The sequence below is a fragment of the Prionailurus bengalensis genome, chromosome B4 (assembly GCF_016509475.1).
Source record: "Prionailurus bengalensis isolate Pbe53 chromosome B4, Fcat_Pben_1.1_paternal_pri, whole genome shotgun sequence".
Lineage (NCBI taxonomy): Eukaryota > Metazoa > Chordata > Mammalia > Carnivora > Felidae > Prionailurus > Prionailurus bengalensis.
The window spans coordinates 30,960,168-30,982,191 of NC_057358.1; the positions used below are offsets into that span (position 1 = coordinate 30,960,168).

A 22,024-nucleotide genomic window follows, 5' to 3' on the forward strand; every position below is an offset into this window, starting at 1 on the left:
AAAATTCATTTCTCTTTTATTAGCATTTATAGAAAATAATTTTTAATTACTCTAATTTTTCTTCACATAGTGTGTAAGCATATGTGTGTGTGCACCTGTATATCTTCACATATACACACATATATGTACTATTCTTACAAATGATACTTTTGAGTGAGTTTTCTATTCAAAATGAATAAAATTTTCAAATTTTCACCTATGTTCAAGGGCACATATGGAAAACAAAAATAAGATACAAGTTCAACTGCTTCAGAGGAAAAGTGATGATAAAGATAATGATGGTGACAATAACTAAAGGACACACATCCACCTGAGATTTGGAATTCCTATGTTGGCAATTCAAACTTGCTGTAACCCTAATATAAATTCCACATTCTGATAAAATGGTAATTTAAAGATTTGGTAGAGGGTAGGAAGACTTTTATGCCATTGAATCATGTAAAAAGCATAAACTGTTCACTCTGTTTAGAAGTGGCAACTGCTGGGGCGCCTGGGTGGCTCAGTCAGTTCAGCGTCTGACTCTTGGTTTTGGCTCAGGTCATGACCTCACAGTTCACGGATAGAGCCCCGATCTGGGCTCTACGCTAACAGCATGGAGCCTGCTTGGGATTCGCTCTCTCCCTCTCTCAAAATAAATAAATAAACTTAAAAAAAAAAGTGGCAACCACTAAGCTTGGTAATTATTCTGTATAGTAGATTCATTTACAACTTTTAATCAAAACAAAATTAACTTTTGTCTATACATCCTGCCTTCACAGCCTTCCACCTCTATCCCATCACACAAGATACTGTTACAACTATTGATCGAACTCTTGTGGGTTCTGAATGTTGAAAAGCCTAATTGCTACTAATGATGTGAGTAATGCTTGAAAAATCTGCAGAGCAAACCAGTTTCCCTCATAAAATTTTCATAAATACATGTTTGTTTTTTACACACCGTTTGTCTTTCTCTCGTCTTTGCCAACCAGTGTTTGGATCTACTTTTCCCCCTCCTTAAACAGCAGGTATACTGAAAATTGCAGCTCTAAAAATAAGCCAGCCTTCTAGTGTCCCATGCTAATGATGACCAAAGGCAACTTCATTCATTTCTACTACCTGAGGTCTCTGCCGGTAGCATGGCCCATGGGTCATGGAGCCTTCAGCTGGGAGATGGGTCATTGGAGCTAGAAGAAAGGGGTCTACTTTGCAGCAGCACAGAGGCTTTTGCCATGAGTAAAGGGTCCCTGTTTCCTTGCAGGAATGGCTTTCTCCAGGTTGATTTCCAAGGGAGGTGATTTCCACCCAGTTTGAACTGCAAAGCTATCAACCGAGAAGGCATTTTTTGAGTAAAGGCATGGAGCCCCACTATAAGGAAATTACAGGAGATATCCTTGAAGTCTTAGGAGAGATGAAAACAAAAGGATAAGCATCATTTTCTCAAACTTCCCAGGTACAGGGAAGGCAATCCAGGGGTTCAGGGTGGCTGTGTACTACAGACTGGCTCTCTAATTAAAGCAGACAAAACCCTAAAAAAGGGAAGAGGAGCCATTAAAAGTCCCAGACAGAAAAATGGAAAAAAGGACAGACCTTTTTTTTTGTTGTTTAAAGACAGACAGCTGGGAAGAAAGCTTGGGGGAGAAGAGGGTATTCACATCGCAGAGGATCAATTTTCCATCTGAAGGACTAAACTACTTTGAGTCACTACCAACCCGGGATGGAAAGGATTTAGCAATATAGCTATTAAAGGCTCCATTATCCCATCTATCAACCGCCTCAGCCAGCAAGTCTCCTTGTGGGCAACACTCAGGTATCTACAAAGTTTTAACAGCATACTGTACTTATGTCTGCAGCGTGCAATTTAATTCTTTTAAAAGCAACACTAAGTTCTGTCCATATCTGAGCTCTGTGATAATAACCCTAACCTCAGCTATTGTTCCATTATCTTAAGAAAGATTTAAAGCAACTTGCTGCTTTATTTATGCTGCACCTGGAATTACATGGTGAAGAAGTTGCTTTTTCTCCCCTCCTCCTCCTCCTCCTCCTCCTGTTCCTCCTCCTCCTCCTTCTCCCCCTCCTCCTCCTCCTTGTCATCGTCGTCCTCCTCCTCCTCTTCTTAACCAACTTGGGAGAGAATGCACTTCAGTTATGGAGCTAAGGGAATTTCCTGGGCCTCTGCTCATCTAAAGACCCTTTGTGCCACAAATCAGCTCCCTCAGGCCCAAACATTATTTTGAACAAAAACCCAGGAACAGGTGCATTCCACACTGCTAGGGTTTAGGGAGAACATTTTGAAAATGGATGAACTGAAAAGGGCTACTTGGATGAATTTTGTGCAGCATCCCTCTCTGTATGTAAAGTAATTGGCTCGGATCTTCTATATGATACATCTGGTCACACTTTGTGTGTGGCATTTCCAACAAGCATGACAACTTCAACTAATATGGAGTAAGAGGGACACACAGCTTGAAGACAAATATCTGGTTCCTTACAACTAAAATGATTGCAAACCATTCCAATGGGTGAGATCATAGTCTCATCCTTTCCAAACAGACTGACCTTTTAAGGTCAGAATACACACAGAAAAAGAAAAAAAAAAAAAACTAAGATACTCAAAGCTCATTTTGTAAAACAGATAATAAAAACCATAGACTCAGCTACATTTTGAGGCTCTTATTGAGGCAGACAAAACCTTATTAAGGCAACAAGGAGAATTGGTATGAAAGTTAATACACTAAGTAGAATTATAGTCACTTCAAGCTCATTTATATGATCAGTAGAAAGGAGAAAAAACAGCAAGAGCCCAATTGTTTGAAAATTAAAAAAAAAAAGAAGAAAGAAAAAGAAAAGGTCAACTTCTGACCCACAATTTAGGAAATTATTCCATTCCTAAAGTAATCAGCCTGTCATCCAAATAATTCCCTGCTCACTCATTACAGGAAATGATAATACAAGCCAAGTGCTCAGTCTAAAGTTGCTATGGCATTTTGATATACAACAATTTGGCCTATGACCTTTTGTAGGTGAGTTTCTGGATGTATAAGATTTTCTCAAACATTTTCCTAACATGATTGTTCATATTAAGTAGCTGGCATGGGAATGTATGCCAACATATTCACCACTCCCATTAGGAAAAAAAAATCATATAAGGGGACCAAAATGGATATCAAATCATTTCTACATCTCCCAATGAACAATATCTACAGCTAAGAAGTAAGAAATGCTCATTTAGTCTCAAACTTGGACATTTCACATGTAGATACAATGTCACCAGCCAGAAAAAAATCCCATCAATCTTAGTTCCCAAATATATGTTTCTCTCTTTCTCAAAGTTATGTATTTAAAATATATTCCAAATTTAACGAGGTGTTCTTTCCTTTCCTTTCCTTTCCTTTCCTTTCCTTTCCTTTTCTTTCTCTCTATATGGAATGCTTCATGAATTTACATGCATCCTTGTGCAGGAGCCATGTTACTCTTCTTTGTATCCCTCCAATTTTAGGATATGTGCTCCCAAAGCAAGCACTGAGGTCTTCTTTCAGGCCTTTCCTAACCACCCACAATTTATTTGGGCATGGTTCCTCTGTGTTTAATACTCCATGTATACCTGTATCATAAACTGTACAAAATATTCTTTTCTGTTGTATCAGCTCGACTGTAGGGCTCTAAGGATATTCTTTCTTCCCCATCTTTGTTCTCTAGCACCAGACACACTGACTGAACATAGTCCATACACCCAATACATCTGATCAATTAAATAACTAACTACACAGCAATGCTGCAAATATGCTGGTTTGAAATCCACATTCCCAGGCAAAGTCAGGTGGCATTCCACTGCTCCTCATGGTATGGTATGGAGACTGAGAAAACCCCTGCAGGGCCTTGCAGGCTAGAACTCTGTGTTTGAGAACCATTTTCATATATACTTGCTTTTCTCCTTCTGGTAGCCACTGTACTGTTTCCTCTTTTCAGCCTTTCTGTGCAAAAATACATTGCTAGGGATGTTTACCACACATCAAAAAAGAATCCTGCTTCAAGTCAATCAACATGATATATCATATCAATAAGAAAAAGGATAAAAAACATATGATCATTTCAATAGATACAGAAAAAGCATCTGATGAAGTACAACACCCATTCATGATAAAAAACCCTCAACAAAGTAGGTTTAGAGGGAACATACCCTAATATAATAAAGACATTCTATGAACAACCCACAGCAAACATCATATTCAATGGGGGAAAACTGACACCTTTTCCCCTAAGGTCAGGAACAAGACAAGGATGGCCATTTTTATTCAGCATAGTACTAGAAGTCCTAGCTACAACAATCAGACAACAAAAAGAAATGAAAGCATCCCAGTTGGTAAGTTAGAAATACAACTTTCACTACTTTCAGATGACATGATACTATGTATGGAAAACCCAAGATTCTCTCCCTCTGTCCCTCCCTACTCACCCTCTCATGCACACTCTCTCTTTCTCTCTCTCAAGAAAAAAACAAAAGAAAGAAAAAGAAAAAAAGAGAAGAAAAAAGAAAATCCAATAGACCCTTCCCAAAAGCTATGAGAACTGATAAATGAATTCAGTAAAGTCACAGTATACAAAATCAATGTATAGAAATATGCTGCATTTCTAAACACTAATAATGAAGTCACAGAAAGAGAAATTAAGAATACAATCCCATTTGCAATTGCACCAAAAACAATACCTAGGAATAAACTTAATTAACCAAACAGGTAAAAGACCCGTACTCCAAAACTATAAAACCTTGATAAAAGAAATTGACGATAATACAAAGAAATGGAAAGACATTCCATGCTCATGGATTGGAAGAACAAATATTGTTAAAATGTCCATACTACCCAAAGCAATCTACACATTTAATGCAAACCCTGTCAAAATACCAATAACATTTTTCATAGAATGAGAACAAATAATCCTTAAATTTGTATGGAACCACAAAAGATCCTGAATGGTCAAAACAAGCTTGAAAAAGAAAAGTACAACTGGAGGTATTACAATTCCAGACATCAACTTATATTATAAAACTGTAGTAATCAAAACAGTATGGTATTGGCACAGAAATAGACACATAGAAATGTAACAGAATAGAAAACCTGGATGTAAATCCACAATTATATGATCAATTAATCTTCAATGAAGCAGTAAAGAATATCCAATGGGGAAAAAGACAGTCTCTTCAACAAATGGTGTTGGGTAAACTGGACAGCAACATGCAGGAGAATGAAACTGGACCATTTTCTTTCACCATACACAAAAATAAACTCAAAAGGGATTAAAGACCTAAATGTGAAAACTGAAACCATAAAAATCATAGAAGAGAGCTCAAGCAGTAATTTCTCTGATATTGGTCATAGCAACATTTTTCTAGATATGTGTCCTGAGGCTAGGGAAATAAAAGCAAAAATAAACTACCGGAACTATAAAAACTATTTTATCAAAATAAAAAGTTTCTGCACAGCAAAGGAATCAACAAAACTAAAAGGCAATCTACAGAATGGGAGAAGATATTTGCAAATGATATATCTGATAAAGGGTTAGAATCTAAAATATAAAAAGAACTGATGCAATTCAACATCCCAAAACCAAATAATCCATTTAAAAAATGGGCAGAAGACATGAACATTTGGCCAAAGAAGACATCCAGATGGCCAACAGACACATGAAAAGATGCTCAACATCACTTATCATCAGGAAAAATGAAAATCAAAACTCAGACCTGTCAGAATGGCTAAAATCAACAACACAAGAAACAAGTGTTGGCAAGGATGTGGAGAGAAAGGAACCTTGTTACTGTCGGTGGGAATGCAAACTGGTACAGCCACTGTGGAAAATAATATGGAGATTCCTCAAAAAGTTAAAAATAGAACCACCTTACGATCCAGTAATCACATTACTGGGTATTTACCCAAAAAATACAAAAACACTAATTCAAAGGGATACATGCACCCCAATGTATCTATTGCAGCATTATTTACAATAGCCATATAATGGAAGCAGTCTAAGTGTCTATCAACTGATGAATGGATAAAGATGTGGTATATATATAATGGAATATTACTCAGCCATAAAAAGGAATGAAATCTTGCCATTTGCAACAACATGGATAGAGCTAGAGAGTACAATGCTAAGCAAAACAAGTCAGAGAAAGATAAATGCCATATGATTTCATTCCTATGTGGAATTTAAGAAGCATAACAGTTTAAAAAACATAACAAATGAGCAAAGGGGAAAAAAGAGACAAACTAAGAAACAGACTCTTAACTACAGAGAACATCCTGATGGTTACCAGAGAGGAGGTAGGTGAGGAGATGGGTGAAATAGGTGATAGGGATTAGGAGGGCACTTATTGTGATGAGCACTTGGTGTTGTATGAAAGTGTTGAATCTCTGTCTTGTACACCTGAAACTAATATAACACTGTTTGTTAACTATACTGGATTTAAAATAAAAAACTTAATTAAAAAAAAAAAAGAATCCTGCTTTAGGAAAGCTGGTAGGAAGAGATTAAGTCAATTATGGCAAACAGTATAAGTAGATTAACATAATTCTGTCATGTTGTTACATGGGGATGACTCAATTTACTTGATCATCTAAAAATAAATGTTTTAGGGGCACGTGGGTGGCTCAGTCGGTTGCGTGTCCGACTTCGGCTCAGGTCATGATCTCATGGCTTGTGAGTTCCAGCCTCGCGTTGGGCTCTGTGTTGACAGCTCAGAGCCTGGAGCCTCTTCAGATTCTATGTCTTTTTCTCTCTCTCTCTGCGCCTCCCCTGCTCACACTCTGTCTCTGTCTCTCTCTCTCTCTCTCTCTCTCAAAAATAAACATTAAAAAATTTTTTTAACTAAATAAATAAAAATAAAAATAAATGTTTTAGAAAAACAATACCTTTAATAGTAATGTTGTTGCAGAAACACAATTAGAGATTTTTTAAGGTATTATATCTGCTGAAGTTCTTATATAACCTCTGAAAGTTAGGCTAGGATCGACTTCATGGGGAGTTTTTACTCTTGGATGGTGGTTTCATATGGCCAGTTGGCTGCTCTAGGCTCCTCCTTCCTCACCTGAACAGAGGCAAAGTCCCTCAAACTAGTACTGCTTTTCCCATTTTTCCATCTTCTCCTTTCTCAAAATTATCTTCCACAGACCCCAATTTGGTCACTAAGCCCCTTAATCAAAACGTTTATAGGTTTCTGCCCTTGTATAGAGTATATTGAGGGTGTTGGATTTTAGGAGTAAAAAGGACCTCAGAGATGATTTAACTCTAGATCACTGCTTCTCAAAGTAACATGCTTCAGAATCACCCCTCCAGGGCTTGTTAAAATACAGATTCCTGGGCCTCACCCAGATCCAGGAGGTCTGAAGGGAGCTCCAGGTGATGCTGATGGTGCTGGTCTGTGGACCACACTCGGAGAAGCTCTACTTGTATTGCTTTACCTGACACATTCAGCTTTCTCTTAAATTTTCATTATAACAAAGGGTTTAATAACTGACACTCAACCATCTACTCTAAGTCTCTTGGTTTAACATAGAAGAAAACAGTCCTGAAGAGCTAGGTTGCCTGGCCAGTGGGCCAGTGTTCTGTCCTCATACCATCTTTCTTCAGCCTTCCAATCTAGCGTTGAAGGCTCCGACTACATTTCTACCTTTATCTCTCCTTCCCTACAATATAACTGACCTCTCAGTTCTGTGGCAGTTGGGTCCATACCCTTTCCAAAATAAATCAGGATTTTTTTTTTTTTTAACTGTAAGCCTTTTCTAACACTACTCTTCCTTCTAACCTACCTTCCCATATACCTAATGTAATTATAATCCCAACATTTTGAACTGAACTCATTGACTCTTTGGACCTTAATCTCTATTCTCTCAGGAACTCACATGGATGGCATATCTTTGACCTCAAATCATCATGAACTGTCCCACCTCCAAGATCCAGGAGTCCAAAAAATATATTGTTTTGACCACAGCCCCTAGGCTTTCGAACCCCTAGAGTACTGACCCTTCTTGCATCCTCCCAGGCAATTAGGATATACGTCCCTGAGCTGTACTCACCATCCTACCCAGAGTGGGTGATGCTCCACCTGCCTCTTCCCCAGGCCTCCAGAGTACCTTCCTTGACTTTCTGCCATGTCTGACTCGTTAATCCCCATTGCAGAAGTAATAAAAAAATTATTTTTCTATTCCCTCTAAGCATTTTTAGCTATGGTCACATTACCATGTTGATCACTAATACTCTCAGCTAGAATTTCCTATCTCAAGTAGCCTGTATGTTCATGTCTAATTGAGTCTCCCTCAAGTTTCCAAAGATATTCTTCAAAATTCCCATCATCGGGGGCACCTGGGTGGCTCAGTCGATTAAGTGTCTGACTTTGGCTCAGGTCCCGATCTTGCAGTTTGTGGGTTTGAGCCCCATGTTGGGCTCTGTGCTGACAGCTCAGAGCCTAGAGATTCTGTGTCTCCCTCTCTGCTACCTTGCTCATGCTCTGTCTCTCTCTCTCAAAAGTAAATAAACAATATTTTTTTTTAAATTCCCATCATTTCTAACACCCCCAAACCTACCCCAATGCCTCTCATTCTCAGCAGTGCCATCATCTCCAAGACAAAACACAAGAACAGAGAGAGCACAAGTCTGGGGCTGGACTGGGGAGGATTAGCAAGCCACACTGTGGAATTTGGACTCTCTCTCTTGGGCATTGAGAAGCCATTCAGAGTTCTGTTTTAGAAAAATCACTCTGGGGAGCCTGGGTGGCTCAGTCGGTTAAGCATCTGACTTTGGCTCAGGTCACAATCTTACATTTTGTGAATTCAAGTCCCATGTCGGGCTCTGTGCTGACAGCTGAGAGCCTGGAGCCTGCTTTGGATTCTGTGTCTCCCTCTGTCTGCCCTTCCCCTGATCTCTCTCTCTCTCTCTTAAAAATGAATAAACTCCAAAAAAAAAAATCACTCTGATGGCTGTGAGGAGGATAAACTAGAACAGGGATATGGGCAGATAAATAAGAGGGATTCAACAAATACACAAAGGGGATAAGGGAGAATAAAGAATCAAGAATTGCTTAATACTGTACTTTGTGTATAGTAGATACACAATAGACATGTGTTGAACTAATTTATTCTGGCTCCAATTCTGAGGAAAATGTATATAGAAAAATATTTACTAAACTTTAAAAAAAAAGTGCATAGCTGAGAGCAAGAATCCTTTTGCTATGTCTTGTCATAAGGCGAATAAAACTGATTATGCAATGGACAGATGGTGCAATAAGATATAAAATGAAATTAGCAATGATGCAACCCAGATGGAAATGAGGGAAAGGTCAATATGTTAAAGGTCAAAGGAATTTGGCTCCATCTTGTCTTGTTTCATAAAGGGCTAAGGTCACAGCTTGGGGGCTCTTACTGCAGGGAAGTTGTCAGACTATTCGCTGTGCTGAAGAACCAAATACTCACCCAGGGTTGTTCAAAGCTATAGGTACGTCGCCGATCTTCTACATCTTCATCCTGCTTTGCTTGCTGAAATTCTTGCCGTAGACGTTGTATCCGATCATGGTTGCTAGGAGTTGATCTGTTGCTAAAAGAGAGAAGGGGCAAGAATGAACACCCTTCAGAGATACAATCTGTGAATGGCAGTTGCTAGGGAAAAAAAATGGCAGCTTGGTGTGAGAGGACACTGTTTAAGAGGAAGTGAATTTATAAAACAATATTTGGGCATTTAAAAGAAGTTTTCATTTTGTTCTTATGATTAAGACTTACTGAAGTTATTTCAGGCAGATATTCAAGAGGGCAAGCGGTATTTTTAGACATTCCTTTTTTATGCGGTATTTTAAAAGCCTCATTTCCTTTCTGTAATCTGACAAGGTGTTGGCAGCCAATTTTTTTTGGAAAGGACATTGTATTACAAATCAGAAATACCAGGGCCCTGTCCTAGCTCCTCCACCTTCTTAGACGAAGGCACTTAATTTGAGTTGTGGGATTTTTTCATACATATGAAGTGGACATAATAATCACTTTTTCTCTGAGTATCATACTTGCAACAATCAAGTAAGGTGACAGCATACACTGTAGCCTTACAAATGTGCAGTATTGTTTTCGTAATGCCATGATACAAAGTTCCTATTTAGGAGTTATCAAAGGTCTGTACACAAAATGCAGTTTCTTACAGCATAAATGAAAAGCATTTTAAAAATAACTTTGAATGGTAGTTGGATTTCATCAGTTATTTAATAGTAATGTTGCCGTTTTTTTTTTTTTTTTTTAAAGTAGGCTCTGCCCCCAGCATGGAGCCCAATGCCAGGCTTGAACTCATGACCTTGAGACCAAGAACTGAGCTGATATTAAGAGTCAGATGCTTAACCGACTGAGCCACCCAGGTGCCCCTGCCTTCTTCTTCTTCTTCTTCTTTTTTTTTTTTAATAGTGTTAATTTGTTTTATCCTCACCAAAAGCTTGTAAGACAGGTACAGATGGTAGTATTTCTCTCTCTTCCACACACACGTGCGCGCACATACACATGTAGAAACTGACATCCAAAGAAAATAAGTGACTTGTTTGAAGTCTCTCAGCTGACCAATGGGGAGGCGAGGCTGGAATCCAGATTATTCTGGTGTCCAGTCCAGCCCCCATTTCACTATGCCATGTTGTATCACTTAGTAAAACATATATCAGACTCCAAAGCCCCTGCTTTATAAAATCATACAGACTTTAAACACAGTATTTTGCAAGAGTTGTAGAGATGGCCAAAATCAATCTTAAATCTCATGGCACTTTTGGTCTATGTTACTCCCTGAGGACTAAGGCGTATCCTATCAGGGGATTTATTCAAGCGTATTAGGCACATGCTGTCTCCCCAAGAAAACATCAGACTCCTTGAGGACAAGAATCAAGCCTTATATTTATCATATATACCCTCCAAATTGCTAGCAGAATGGGGAGCTGTAAGCTATTAGAAGACCAAGTCTCTTCATTGAAAACATGTTGCCCTGGTTATTTGGTGTGAATCTGAATTTTTCTGGCTGCCCACCCTCCTGGGTAATGTAATTTGAGAGATGTAGCTTGTAAAGAGAAAGTCTGTCATAGTAGAGTATATAAAAATCTCAAATTCATATATGTCTTGACATAATTCTATGCCTTTTGAAGAATTCCAAAGACTTAAAAATCGCAAATTGAAAATATTTGCATATAGAACCACAATATTAATGTCTTCCAAGAATATGGGAGAATCATTTAAACTATGGGGTAGATCCCTATCACCTTTATGTTTCTATTAATTTCATTAGAGCTTCTGGAACATCCTGTCAATACTTTCAATTTGATTATTTTCCCAGTCAATAAAAGCTTGCCTTCCCTTTGTTCTTCCGACAAATATTTTGAACTGATTGCCCTAAGAACATTAAAGGTTAATGGGCCTATAAAATGTGCTACTTGGCATGATGCTTCAGTCTACATTTGTATACAGCTTAAAAGTGCCCTCCATACTCTTAAGCAGGTTGTTACTGGCTTTTACTTTTTTTTTTTTACTTTAAAAAATTTTTTGTTTATTTATTTTTGAGACAGAGAGAAACAGAGCATGAGTGGGGGAGGAACAGAGAGAGAGGGAGACACAGAATCTGAAGCAGGCTCCAGGCTTTGAGCTGTCAGCACAGATCCCGATGCAGGGCTTGAACCCACAAACCATGAGATCATGACCTGAGCCGAAGTTGGATGCTTAACCAACTGAGCCACTCAGGCCCCCCAAGGTTGTTAATTGGCTTTTAAAAAACATATATGGCAGCTTATAGTTTTGAACACAATGATTTTCAATAAAGGCTTCTCAATGTTAACACTCAATCTCTGGAACTCCTTGCTTTCCATGTGAAACAGTGGTAGTATAGGCATGAAGACAGTTCATAAGACAGGAAAGTAAGTGAGCATTCATTAACCTCATTGCCATTTCTCCAACTGTGCCTTTTTTGTTCCTGGAATACTTCTTCATAGCTTCTAATAGAAGGATTATAGGAGGCTTGACTGAAGAAATATTTTATAGATCTAACCAGAAATATTTCCTATTATTTTCATGTACCATTGTGAATTTTAACCCTATAATTATTAAGTTCATGAAGTCCAAGCCATTGATGAAAATTGATGTCCTACTATTTGTAGTTAATTGAAAGTGCAAATCTCCCAACAAGGGAAGTTGACCCAGTGTCCTTAATTCTAAATTCTGGTGACCTTGATGTTTTTCACAGTATAAGCCAAGTTCTGGAAGTCACTTTTGCCCTTATTTCAAATCTCAGCAGCTGGTGATACACTGCTTCACTCTCTTTTCTTTTGCTTCCTTTCTTCCTCTGCTCTAGAGAATGGCAACCAACTTGCCTAAGACTAGCAAAGCCACTCTAAGGGCTGAAATTGAAAAACAGGCTGCAATGGTTTTCATGATTGATGATGACTTCCAAAGACTGGGAGACCATCAAGCATCCTTGGGGGACACCAGTTGGCAGTCTGAAGGTGAAATCCTGGCTTCAAGAATGAAACCATTGCAACTGCTCACTCTGTTTCTCAGGCCAGTCTACAACAGGCCAATAATTCACATTTGGACTTCTAAAGTTCTTGGTTAGCTCTTCTGCCAAGACAGCCAAAGGAAATTTTAAATATTCATTAGCATTAGTGGCTAATCCCTACACATCCCAATCAACTTATATTTAGGTTCGTTGCCAACTTCCAGTTGCTCATTATTTTTGTGTGTGTGATGAATATAATAAAGATACCATGAATCGATCAGATGAGTGAGAGAGACAATTCAACTTAATGACAAGCCACTAAATCATAATTTCTACAGAAAGGAGGGATGAAGAGAGGAATTATAGAGATGCTTTATTTTTTATAAAGAATCCACACAGACAGACATAAGACAATTTAAGTCTAACACTAATTCAGCCTTCCCTTGCACATTGTTTTTTTAGTTTTACTCCAGCTGGAATTTTCTTTTATACTTTTATGTGTGTGTGTGTGTGTTGTGTGTGTGTGTGTGTGTGTGTGTGTGTGTTTATATAAATTTTACACTAAGTGCAGAGGGTTTGTTTTGGTTCAGTGATATCTGGGATTCTTTCTGACAGCACTGGCTCACACACTACAGAGATTCCTAATCCGGCATGCACAGTGCAGCCCTGAATGATATGGAACTCAAATCTTTCTCATCCATAATTACCATGGTGATTGTACCCTCTCCTGGTAGAGGTAGATCACACAGAGGACTAGGCTCTGCAGCCTTCAGAATGGACCACTGCAATGTGCTTTGCAAAAGTAGCTGAGCATACCAGTTCATGCTAACTGCAGCAAGGATCCTATTTGCAGGTAAGGGCCAAATCCTGTCCTGCACCTGTGCTCCACAGGCCATGCTATCCAACCATCTCCTTAGGTACAGTGAATGAGAAGAGAAACGTCAACAGTAGTGCTCGTGTATACATAGTATGTGTATGAGACTCATCCAGAGTGCTTGTTTAAACCTGCTGATCGACTGAGACTCACCTAGAGAGATTCTGATTCAGGCAGTCTTGTTCAGGTCCTGGGCATCAGTATATTTTTAAAAGCACTGCAGGTGGTATACAGACAGTACTTTGAAAACAATTCAGCCTGCAAACTTCATGGCTGGGACAAATTCCAATGCCTATGGGGCAGTTAACTAAAGAGTGAACGAAACTTGATGGCTGTGGCAGTACCCACGTACATTCTGTAACAAATGGGAGTAATATGCTAGGTCTAGAAAGGGAGACCCTTACTCGGTCCCAGTAGATTGCTTTCCTGAAGGGATGTGAGCCTGGTGTTGCCTTCTAATTTTTTTTTTTTTTAAACAGAAGTCAGAACTATAGTTTTCTCCCCTGCTGCCCAAATTTTTAATGTTGGCTTACTTTATTTTTTTGGTCCTATGTGAGACAAAACAAAAACCAAATACCAAACAGGTCTGTGGCCAGCTAACTTCCAACTTCTATTTTGTATTCTGTAGATGTTGCCTGTTTTATATGTTGCTTTTCTAGGCTACTTACTTCCACTGCACCAAGATAAGGCCAGTGATCCCCTAGTAACAGGCCAAAGAAACAACTATTTTTTAAAAAAGACAACTCAGCCTTGTCCATATAGTCCTGCCTCTCCTAAATTGTTTGCTCCTTCGGATCTAAGCCTGGGTATATTGCCCTACAGGCTTGAATTCTGACCTATCTTTCCAGATGAGCATATGCTGAAAGAGAAGAGTTTGTGATGTGACTGATTAATTCTTTATGGACTAAAAATACCTTAACATTTGCATTTTTAATTATGCAAAAGGAATCTGGAAAACTGGAACAGAGGCCATAGCTTGAAGAGCCAGAATTCAATAGTAGGGATAACCAGGAGGTACCATCTTGGTATACACTATCTTTTCTGCACAAAGAAGAAAAACATGAAAGGGAAAGGAAAAGGTAGACAGAAGGGAGAGAACGAACTGAGCCAGCCTTTCCATGGTGCCCAGAAGGGAGAAATGATTAAGATCTCTAGTATAAGAAAAGAGAGGAAGGTAAATTCACTCATATCTTTCTTCCTGTAATATCCTCTCGTTTCCTTTCCATCTTCTGATTCTTCCAGCAAACACTGTTTCAGAGTGTTTATAACTTACCTCCACATGTGTTTCTCTTTCTTAAGCTCATGCCTTCATCACAATCATTTAACACATATATATTCTGTATGTCACGTCCCTGTGGCAGGGTAAGCGGATCTGCAAATGTTTGTAATGGACAGACTTCAAAGTGGCCCCATGATCTCCGCCTCCAGGTATTTGCATCTTTGTCCAACGCCCTCCCCGCCCCATACCTGGCCCCCACCACTGAGTGTGGGCAGGGCCTGTGACTTGCTTCTATCCAGTGAACTGTGGCAAAGGTCAAGGAATGGATATGATTACATTTGTGTGATTATATAAGAATGTAGTGTCCATCTTGCAAGTCCTTATCTCTCTTTTCTGGCTTTGAAGAAGAGAGCCGCCCTGAATCCTACAGCTGTAAAGAACAGAATACTGTCAACAACTCCAGGAGCAGGGAAGCAAATGCTTCCCTAGTGGAGCCCTCCAGTGAGAACCCAGCCTGGCTCACCCTTTGATTGCACCTGGATGAGACCCTGAGCACAGGATTCAGCTGAGCCATTGCTGGATCATAGAAACTGATCCATAGGATCTGATATAATAAGCTGTTTAGCCTGTGTTAACTTGTTATGCATCAATTGAACTAATACCCATTGATGTTGGCTTTGGCCATGTGTCTTGATTTGGTCCACAGGATGTTAGCGGATGTGATGCAAATGGGGGTTTGAAATGTGATTGCACAGTGGGTCTGCTTTCTTGTGTTCCACTGCAACAAAAGACAACAGAAAGATAACTCTAAACCTCCTTCCCTTAAACACACACATGCACACCCCCCCCCACCACTATCATATCACCTTAGACAATGTTGGGGGAGGGAGGTTGTACATACTTATTAAATGAAATAAAGTAGCCTAGAAGCACAAAGACCTATGCCCTACCCACTGTTGCAAAAACATGTTGGTTAGAAGAGCAGAATATAAGAGAGGAATCATATTTTATGAATGAGCTTTACCACTACCATTTATATGGTTAGTCACTCCAAAGTTCTAGCCTCTGAGAAAAATTGCAGAAAGTAAATACTATTGCAGAAGATGTCCCTGAAAGATGGTTACTGCCAGATCTTAACACATGAAACCAATCAAATGTGCTTTGCACTGAGCACCAGTATATAGCCAAGAATGCTCCAATAGAAATCTACCCAATTGCTTAGAGTGACTCCTTAGGTCAATCTCCCCATCACTTCACTCAAAATGCCCGTTCTGGCTCTGTGATCTCCAAAAATTAGTCCTCATGAAACCCAAAGCAGCAATGTGGGTGTTTTCTTAGGGTCTGGTGAAAATAGACCTGCCAACCAGGTCATTTGGTAAAACTGAACTCAAGGGCTCACTCCTTGTTTCTCTTCCTGGTAGAGATTGGTGACCTGCCAGGATCTGACGCGACTTATGAGGAGATATTCCTGGTTCAAAACTGGCTTTACTTAGTCTACCCAGAGTTCAGGACTTAGCACATGTCCCTCATATCCCCCATTTACTAAAGAACAGGCACGCAAGGTAAAGATTTTGTTAACCATATCAGCTTATATCCTCAGCCTTTTCATTTTTGCTACATACCTCTCAGCCATAGCAATTTACTTTTTGGCCTAAGTACAAAATTCTATCCCAAATGCTACTGAATTTCACACCTGCACTTGGCATCCAATTACCAGAAATGCAGAAGGACATTATTCTTTTCCCAATTAAAAAAAAAAAAAGAGTTAATTTCCAAATTCTATCTGAGATCCTGGATATCATGCAACTCCACACTCGCAGCTTATTCCCGTTGAGGTATTTCCAGCACTCCCTCAGGTGTCACATGCGTACACCAGAGGGGGACCCTAGAGCTTTGCTGCTTAAGGAACTCCCTGCTTAAGGAACTATTTCTTCTCCACCTGCTAGCGCTTCAATGTCCTACCGTCTCCCAGACTCTGGGATTTTGCAATCAAGACGTCTGAAACATCAGTATGGTCTGCATCCCAGCACACTTAGGAAGGAGAAGATAGTAAGTTAAAGCTTCCAGGACACCGCTTATTACAAGTAGAGACCATGTTTTCCTGAACTCTGGCTCTTCTGAGCCTTTGATGATGTCTTTAGATAACTCAACCTTCACAGGATGTCCCTATGTTTTGGTCCACTTATTTCAGGGAAATGTATCTCTTTTTTGATTTCCTTGGTAGGTCCACAAACAAAAAGACTAAAGATCTACTACATTGTATAAACAACCCTTCAAGTTTAGCATTACTTTTCAAAATATTTTCACTAGAGAAAAATTAAAGCACCTTTCCCTTCTTTGTCCAATTCCTTATTCTCCTTGCATCCCTAGAAAAGGGCAGACTTTTCGTCCCTTTATTCATATCAACGGCAAGTCTACAATTCAGCTATTTCATGGATGTCACTTGAAACAGACACCAGGGCTGGAGAAGGCAAAAAGTGACACTGGAGAAAACATATGTAGGGCAGAACTGTCACATAGTTTTAGAAACAGGCAGCCAGCAATGACCACAAGCGTCTCAGATCATTAAGCAATGTCTTACTGTGATGTCATGCACGGATGTACAGAGTTGTAATCCTTTCAAAACAGACAGATTGTCAGCATGATAAAGTGGATACAAACAAGTTCCTGAACAGTGTTGGGGGGAGAAATGTCACTGAACGAGAAAGGGATGGTAGCACGACTACTAGGGGCTGGTGTCATTTAGAGACTACAGGTACACCACATTCTTCTCCCTTAGTGATTTCTCTCTACTGATTAGCAATTCCATAAACTATTCCTGATCTTGTAATCGCCAGACAAATAGTTATAATCTACAGATGTCAGAACTGAGTTCTTAATTGCTGTAAATTAGTGAGCAAACACAGGTTTCTCATTAAACCCATTACACCCCGTATGTTAAAATGGAAAACTTGTCATGTGTTTTCTTTCTTGGCACTCAAATCAGGAGCATTCTTCGTAAAACCCTAGGTGCAGAGAAGCAGAGTGATATTGCCAGGGAGTGTGTGGCAGGATCCTGTTCCTGAAGGTGTATTTATTCCTGGGGTAAAAACCTTCCAATGGCAATGGCTTTGTTGACTCAGTTTTAATGATGAGCTACATTGCACCTCTATCTTTGTTTTCTTAAGATGGAGTAAAGTGGTGTCACCCCTCCGTGAAGGCTTTTGCTTTTCTAGGAGGAACCTAGAGTGCTTCCTCCCACAGCACTTGGGTTTGCCTCCTGTTACTTGTGCAGGGAAAAAGCACAAATTGATAGATTAAAAGGGATGGGAGGAAGGAGCAGACCGAAATACTGTGAAAAAGCATAGCTGAATTTTCATATTAGGTAAGCATTAGTCTTCTGGCTAAGAAGACTAGGGCTTTCTACTCTGGCTCTCTCTCTCAGACTGGAAGATTTATGAGAAATGGGGGAAAGGCTGGGAGGGTTAAACCAAGAAATGTATCAATTACTAAACTACAAATAAAAATAGCTCCTCTGCACAAGCTTCATTAAGTTTTATCAGCAAGTATCTTGGGGTTTTACACTCAAACCACAGGTCATAAATTCACAGTAAATCCCCCATATGTTCACCAAACACCTGAATTCAATTTCTCTTCTGGTTGTGAAGCAGGAATATGGTGCCCCAATTAATTATGCATGCAAAGTTAGTTTCTAACAAGGGGAGATTTTTTTTTTCAATGCTGATGGGTATTTATAACATCTGAAATTTTGGGATAGAGGTTTCTTCAATCTTAGCAATTTTATACTGGCACATAGGTATAAATTCTCTTCTGGGTTTGAACAGTGAAGAAATAAAGTTGGTAAACACTTTGTTATAATGTTTGCAGTTTTCTATAGATAATCTCAGACATTTGTGAGATGTGACGATGATCTTAATATTTACTTTAAGGTTTTTAGATAAATGTCGCTGCGGGTATGTACAAATCACTATGAATTATAGAGAAAGTCTAAAGTGAGGCTAACAGGCTATATTTATATGTGTCTATACGTACATGTGAAATTAGCTACTTAGGAAATATCATGTCATTTTCAGTTTATTTTCACAGTTTTGCTCATCATCTGTAATATGGAAAGAATTATGAGAAACTTATGCAAATCCCAAAGGCACTCACTTTCCTCAGCTGATAAAATTCATTTTCAGATTTTGACACCCATGATTTGTTGTCCATTTCACACCAATTTCAGTGTAATAAATCATAACAAATTAAAAACATACAGCTATGTTCTCTGGGTTAAAAAGGTAGTCACCAAAGCTGTTAAGACAGCATTTGCTTCTGATGTGATGAGTCACACAGAGGGTCACCTCTCTGCATCAGAAAGACTCAAGCCTGGATCTCACCCTGGGTCCCAGTGTGGTCATTTGGTAACAGGGCTATCATTTTATAAGCAGCAAAATCTCAGGAATGTACCCCTCGCCCCATTTTATTACTATCATCACTCTTCCTTATTAGCCTGTCACTGGTCTCAGGCAGGAGTGAGAAAAATTTAGCTTTACTCTTTCGAGGGGAGTTCCTCCAGCTACAAAGAACACACACGTGCACAGACATACATAATATCAGGACCCAACAATAAATACACAGAAAAAGACATTCTATTGTGAGGCCGAGGTCATGTTTCCTGACTAGTAAATTTCACAGAAATAATCCAAGCTGTTTTCTACCCCAAAAGATTGCAAAATCTATTGCAGTCACACCTTCAGTGAGGCATTTGCTTAAAACTTGGCACAAAGTAATACTATTTCACAGGCTTTAAAAGACTACCAAAGAAAAACTAATTATCAAAGTTTTCGTTTCAGAAATCACGTTCTCATAAAACTTCCCAACAAATGAACTTTGAGTATCATGAGCCCAAATGTTAGAGCCTAATACCCCAGAGATGGTTGGAGAAGCCAGACTAAACCTCCCGAGGCCCCTAGAGGAGAGTGGGCGAGGGCAGTGGAGAGCAGTGAGTCTTCCTCATTCCCTAGTAAGCTACTCTACGTGCCTTGAAAGGAATAAATGTTTTCCAGGTAAACTCATGAATTTAAACACATTCTTGAAAATCAAATGTTATTGCCTATAAGAAAACACATATGTCATTTCTCTGCACAATGCAAGACGCTGTTGTAATTTGGGGCTAATGCCCCAAGTGTACTTACTTTTCGTAGATCGTGTGATTTTCAGAAACTGTCTAATAAACGGCAAGGACATATATAAGGTATTCTAATAGGTTAGAGAGTTGAAGGAAGTTTATGGATCAGCTATTCTTTCAATAAAACCACTGGGGATATAAAGGTTAGCCAGTTGTGACCCACAGCTGAAGCCTGTGCTTCTAACTAAAATATACATTTGTGTGTCTGAATAAAGAGCAAAGGAATTCAACATTATAAGTGAAAATTCTGGAGAATGAAAAGAAGAATGAAAATCAGAAGTACATTATGAAAATTTGAAATAAAACAGCAATGGAAATTCAATTACAAAACCTGATGGGTTTTGATGACAAAATAAAACAATTATCATGTTCCTTTTCATATTAGAGAGGTTTTATCATACAAGCATAGAAACTAATTATAGAACCATTATTTTAATTCTTTAATCATGAAATGATTACATAGAATTCAAGGATAACATTCCTTTGGTTTTTGCATTCTCTGTCTTTAATGACAGCATAATTGCAAAATCCTATACGAAACTAAGCTATGTTTTTTTTTTCGAAGATAAAAATTCCAATGCAATACAGTGCTTAATGCTCAAGTCAATTCTAAATTATGGATAAATTCTATATGGCTTTCCTGAAATGATTTAAAATGGAAAATAATGTAATAGGAGATATAGTGCCTGTGATTTCGTGACTGGCTAACTCTGAAAGGTTTTTGAAAACTAGAATAAAAGCAGAAACATATACTTACTGGTTTTCTAAAAAAACAGACATTGAATGTGCCCAAATGAAGAGTTTATACATATCATTGATTTTAAAACATTTTTAAAGATCATTGGAATACTTCTACTGACTGATAGTTTTTTTACATCTATTTATGTTCTTAATTAACATCATAATTATTAGCTAATTATTTTCTAGGTTTTTATTAAATTCACGATTTGGCCATGTCCCAACTTACAAATAATTTATCTGGATAAAGGAAATAAATGAGATGGAAACATCAATCAGTTTGACTTCCCATTTCATGTTTAGTTAAACTGTTATGAGAAACACAAAAAGTGTGACCATATTGATTTGGAATTATTGACAAATTCCGAAAATTGCTTGCGTCATTGTTTTGTAAATTACACTTTTTCAAAGTAAAACTTGCATATACATAGTTGATGTTTTTAAACACTAAAAGTCTTAAAAGATTCTTCTGCTTCCTCACCTCTTGTCCCTCTGTCTACCCAGTCCCAAGATAAACACTTTTAAAGCTTTTCACTGTTTTCTACAATAATCCTTTTTAATTCAACCTGAGATACTCAGCCCAGATCAATCATAATTCCTGGTTTGTGATACAGTTTGCTGATGATTCTTGCATGGATCACTTTCTTCCATACAGTTAGTGATTTTTAATACTGTACTCAATATTATTAAAAGTAAATTACACAAAAAGTTTTATTCCACAAAACAAAAGCTAGGGATTTAACAAACTCTCATATCTAACTAAATACCTCTGGTATTTCACTACATATTTATTTTTTTTAATTATTTTAAATGTTTATTTATTTTGAGAGAAAGAGAGAGAGAGAGAGAGAGAGAGAGAGAGAGAGGAGGAGTGGGGAAGACAGAGGGAGAGACAGAGAATCCCAAGCAGGCTCCATGCTGCCAGCACAGAGCCCAATGTGGGGCTTGAACCCACAACCTGTGAGATCAGGACCAGAGCCACAATCAAGAGTCAGACACTTAACCAACTGAGCCACCCAGGTGCGCTGCTGTTTTTTTTTAATTTAAATTCAAGTGGTTTACCATATACTTAATAATAGTTTCAGGAATAGCATTTAGTGATTCATCACTCACATATAACATCCAGTGTTCATCCCAACAAGTGCCCTCCTTAATGCGCGTCACCCATTTAGCCCATCCTCCCACCCAACACCCCTCCAGCACCCTCAGTTTGTTCTCTGTATTTAAGAGTCTCTGATGGTTTGCCTCCCCCCCTCTTTTTTTTAATCTTATTTTTTTCCCATCCCCTATGTTCATCTGTTGTGTTTCTTAAATTTTACATATGAGTGAAATCATATATTTGTCTTTCTCTGGCTGGCTTATTTTGCTTAGCATAATACTCTCTAGTTCCATCCACGTTGTTGCAAATGGCAAGATTTCATTTTTCTTTTTGATCACTGAGCAATATTCCATTGTGTGTGTGTGTGTGTGTGTGTGTGTGTGTATTCATTCATCAGTTGATGGATATTCACTACATATTTCTGAACAATTTTAAACATTATCTGTTGACTTCCTGTGA

At 38.6% G+C, this 22,024-nt stretch overlaps 1 protein-coding gene and 1 non-coding gene across 20 annotated transcripts in view; both read right to left on the reverse strand.

Annotated features, from left to right (window-relative positions):
* The window catches only part of PARD3 (par-3 family cell polarity regulator), a 674,219-nt gene that overhangs the window by 12,212 nt on the left and 639,983 nt on the right, over positions 1-22,024 (reverse strand). For all 19 annotated transcript variants that reach the window (XM_043563582.1, XM_043563576.1, XM_043563584.1 and 16 more), the window contains one exon: positions 9,441-9,561. In XM_043563582.1, the coding sequence (XP_043419517.1) occupies positions 9,441-9,561 (121 nt within the window). The remainder of the gene's footprint in view (positions 1-9,440; positions 9,562-22,024) is intronic.
* LOC122474129 lies at positions 3,394-3,499 on the reverse strand. The gene has a single exon (XR_006294820.1). It is a non-coding gene; the product is annotated as a U6 spliceosomal RNA (small nuclear RNA).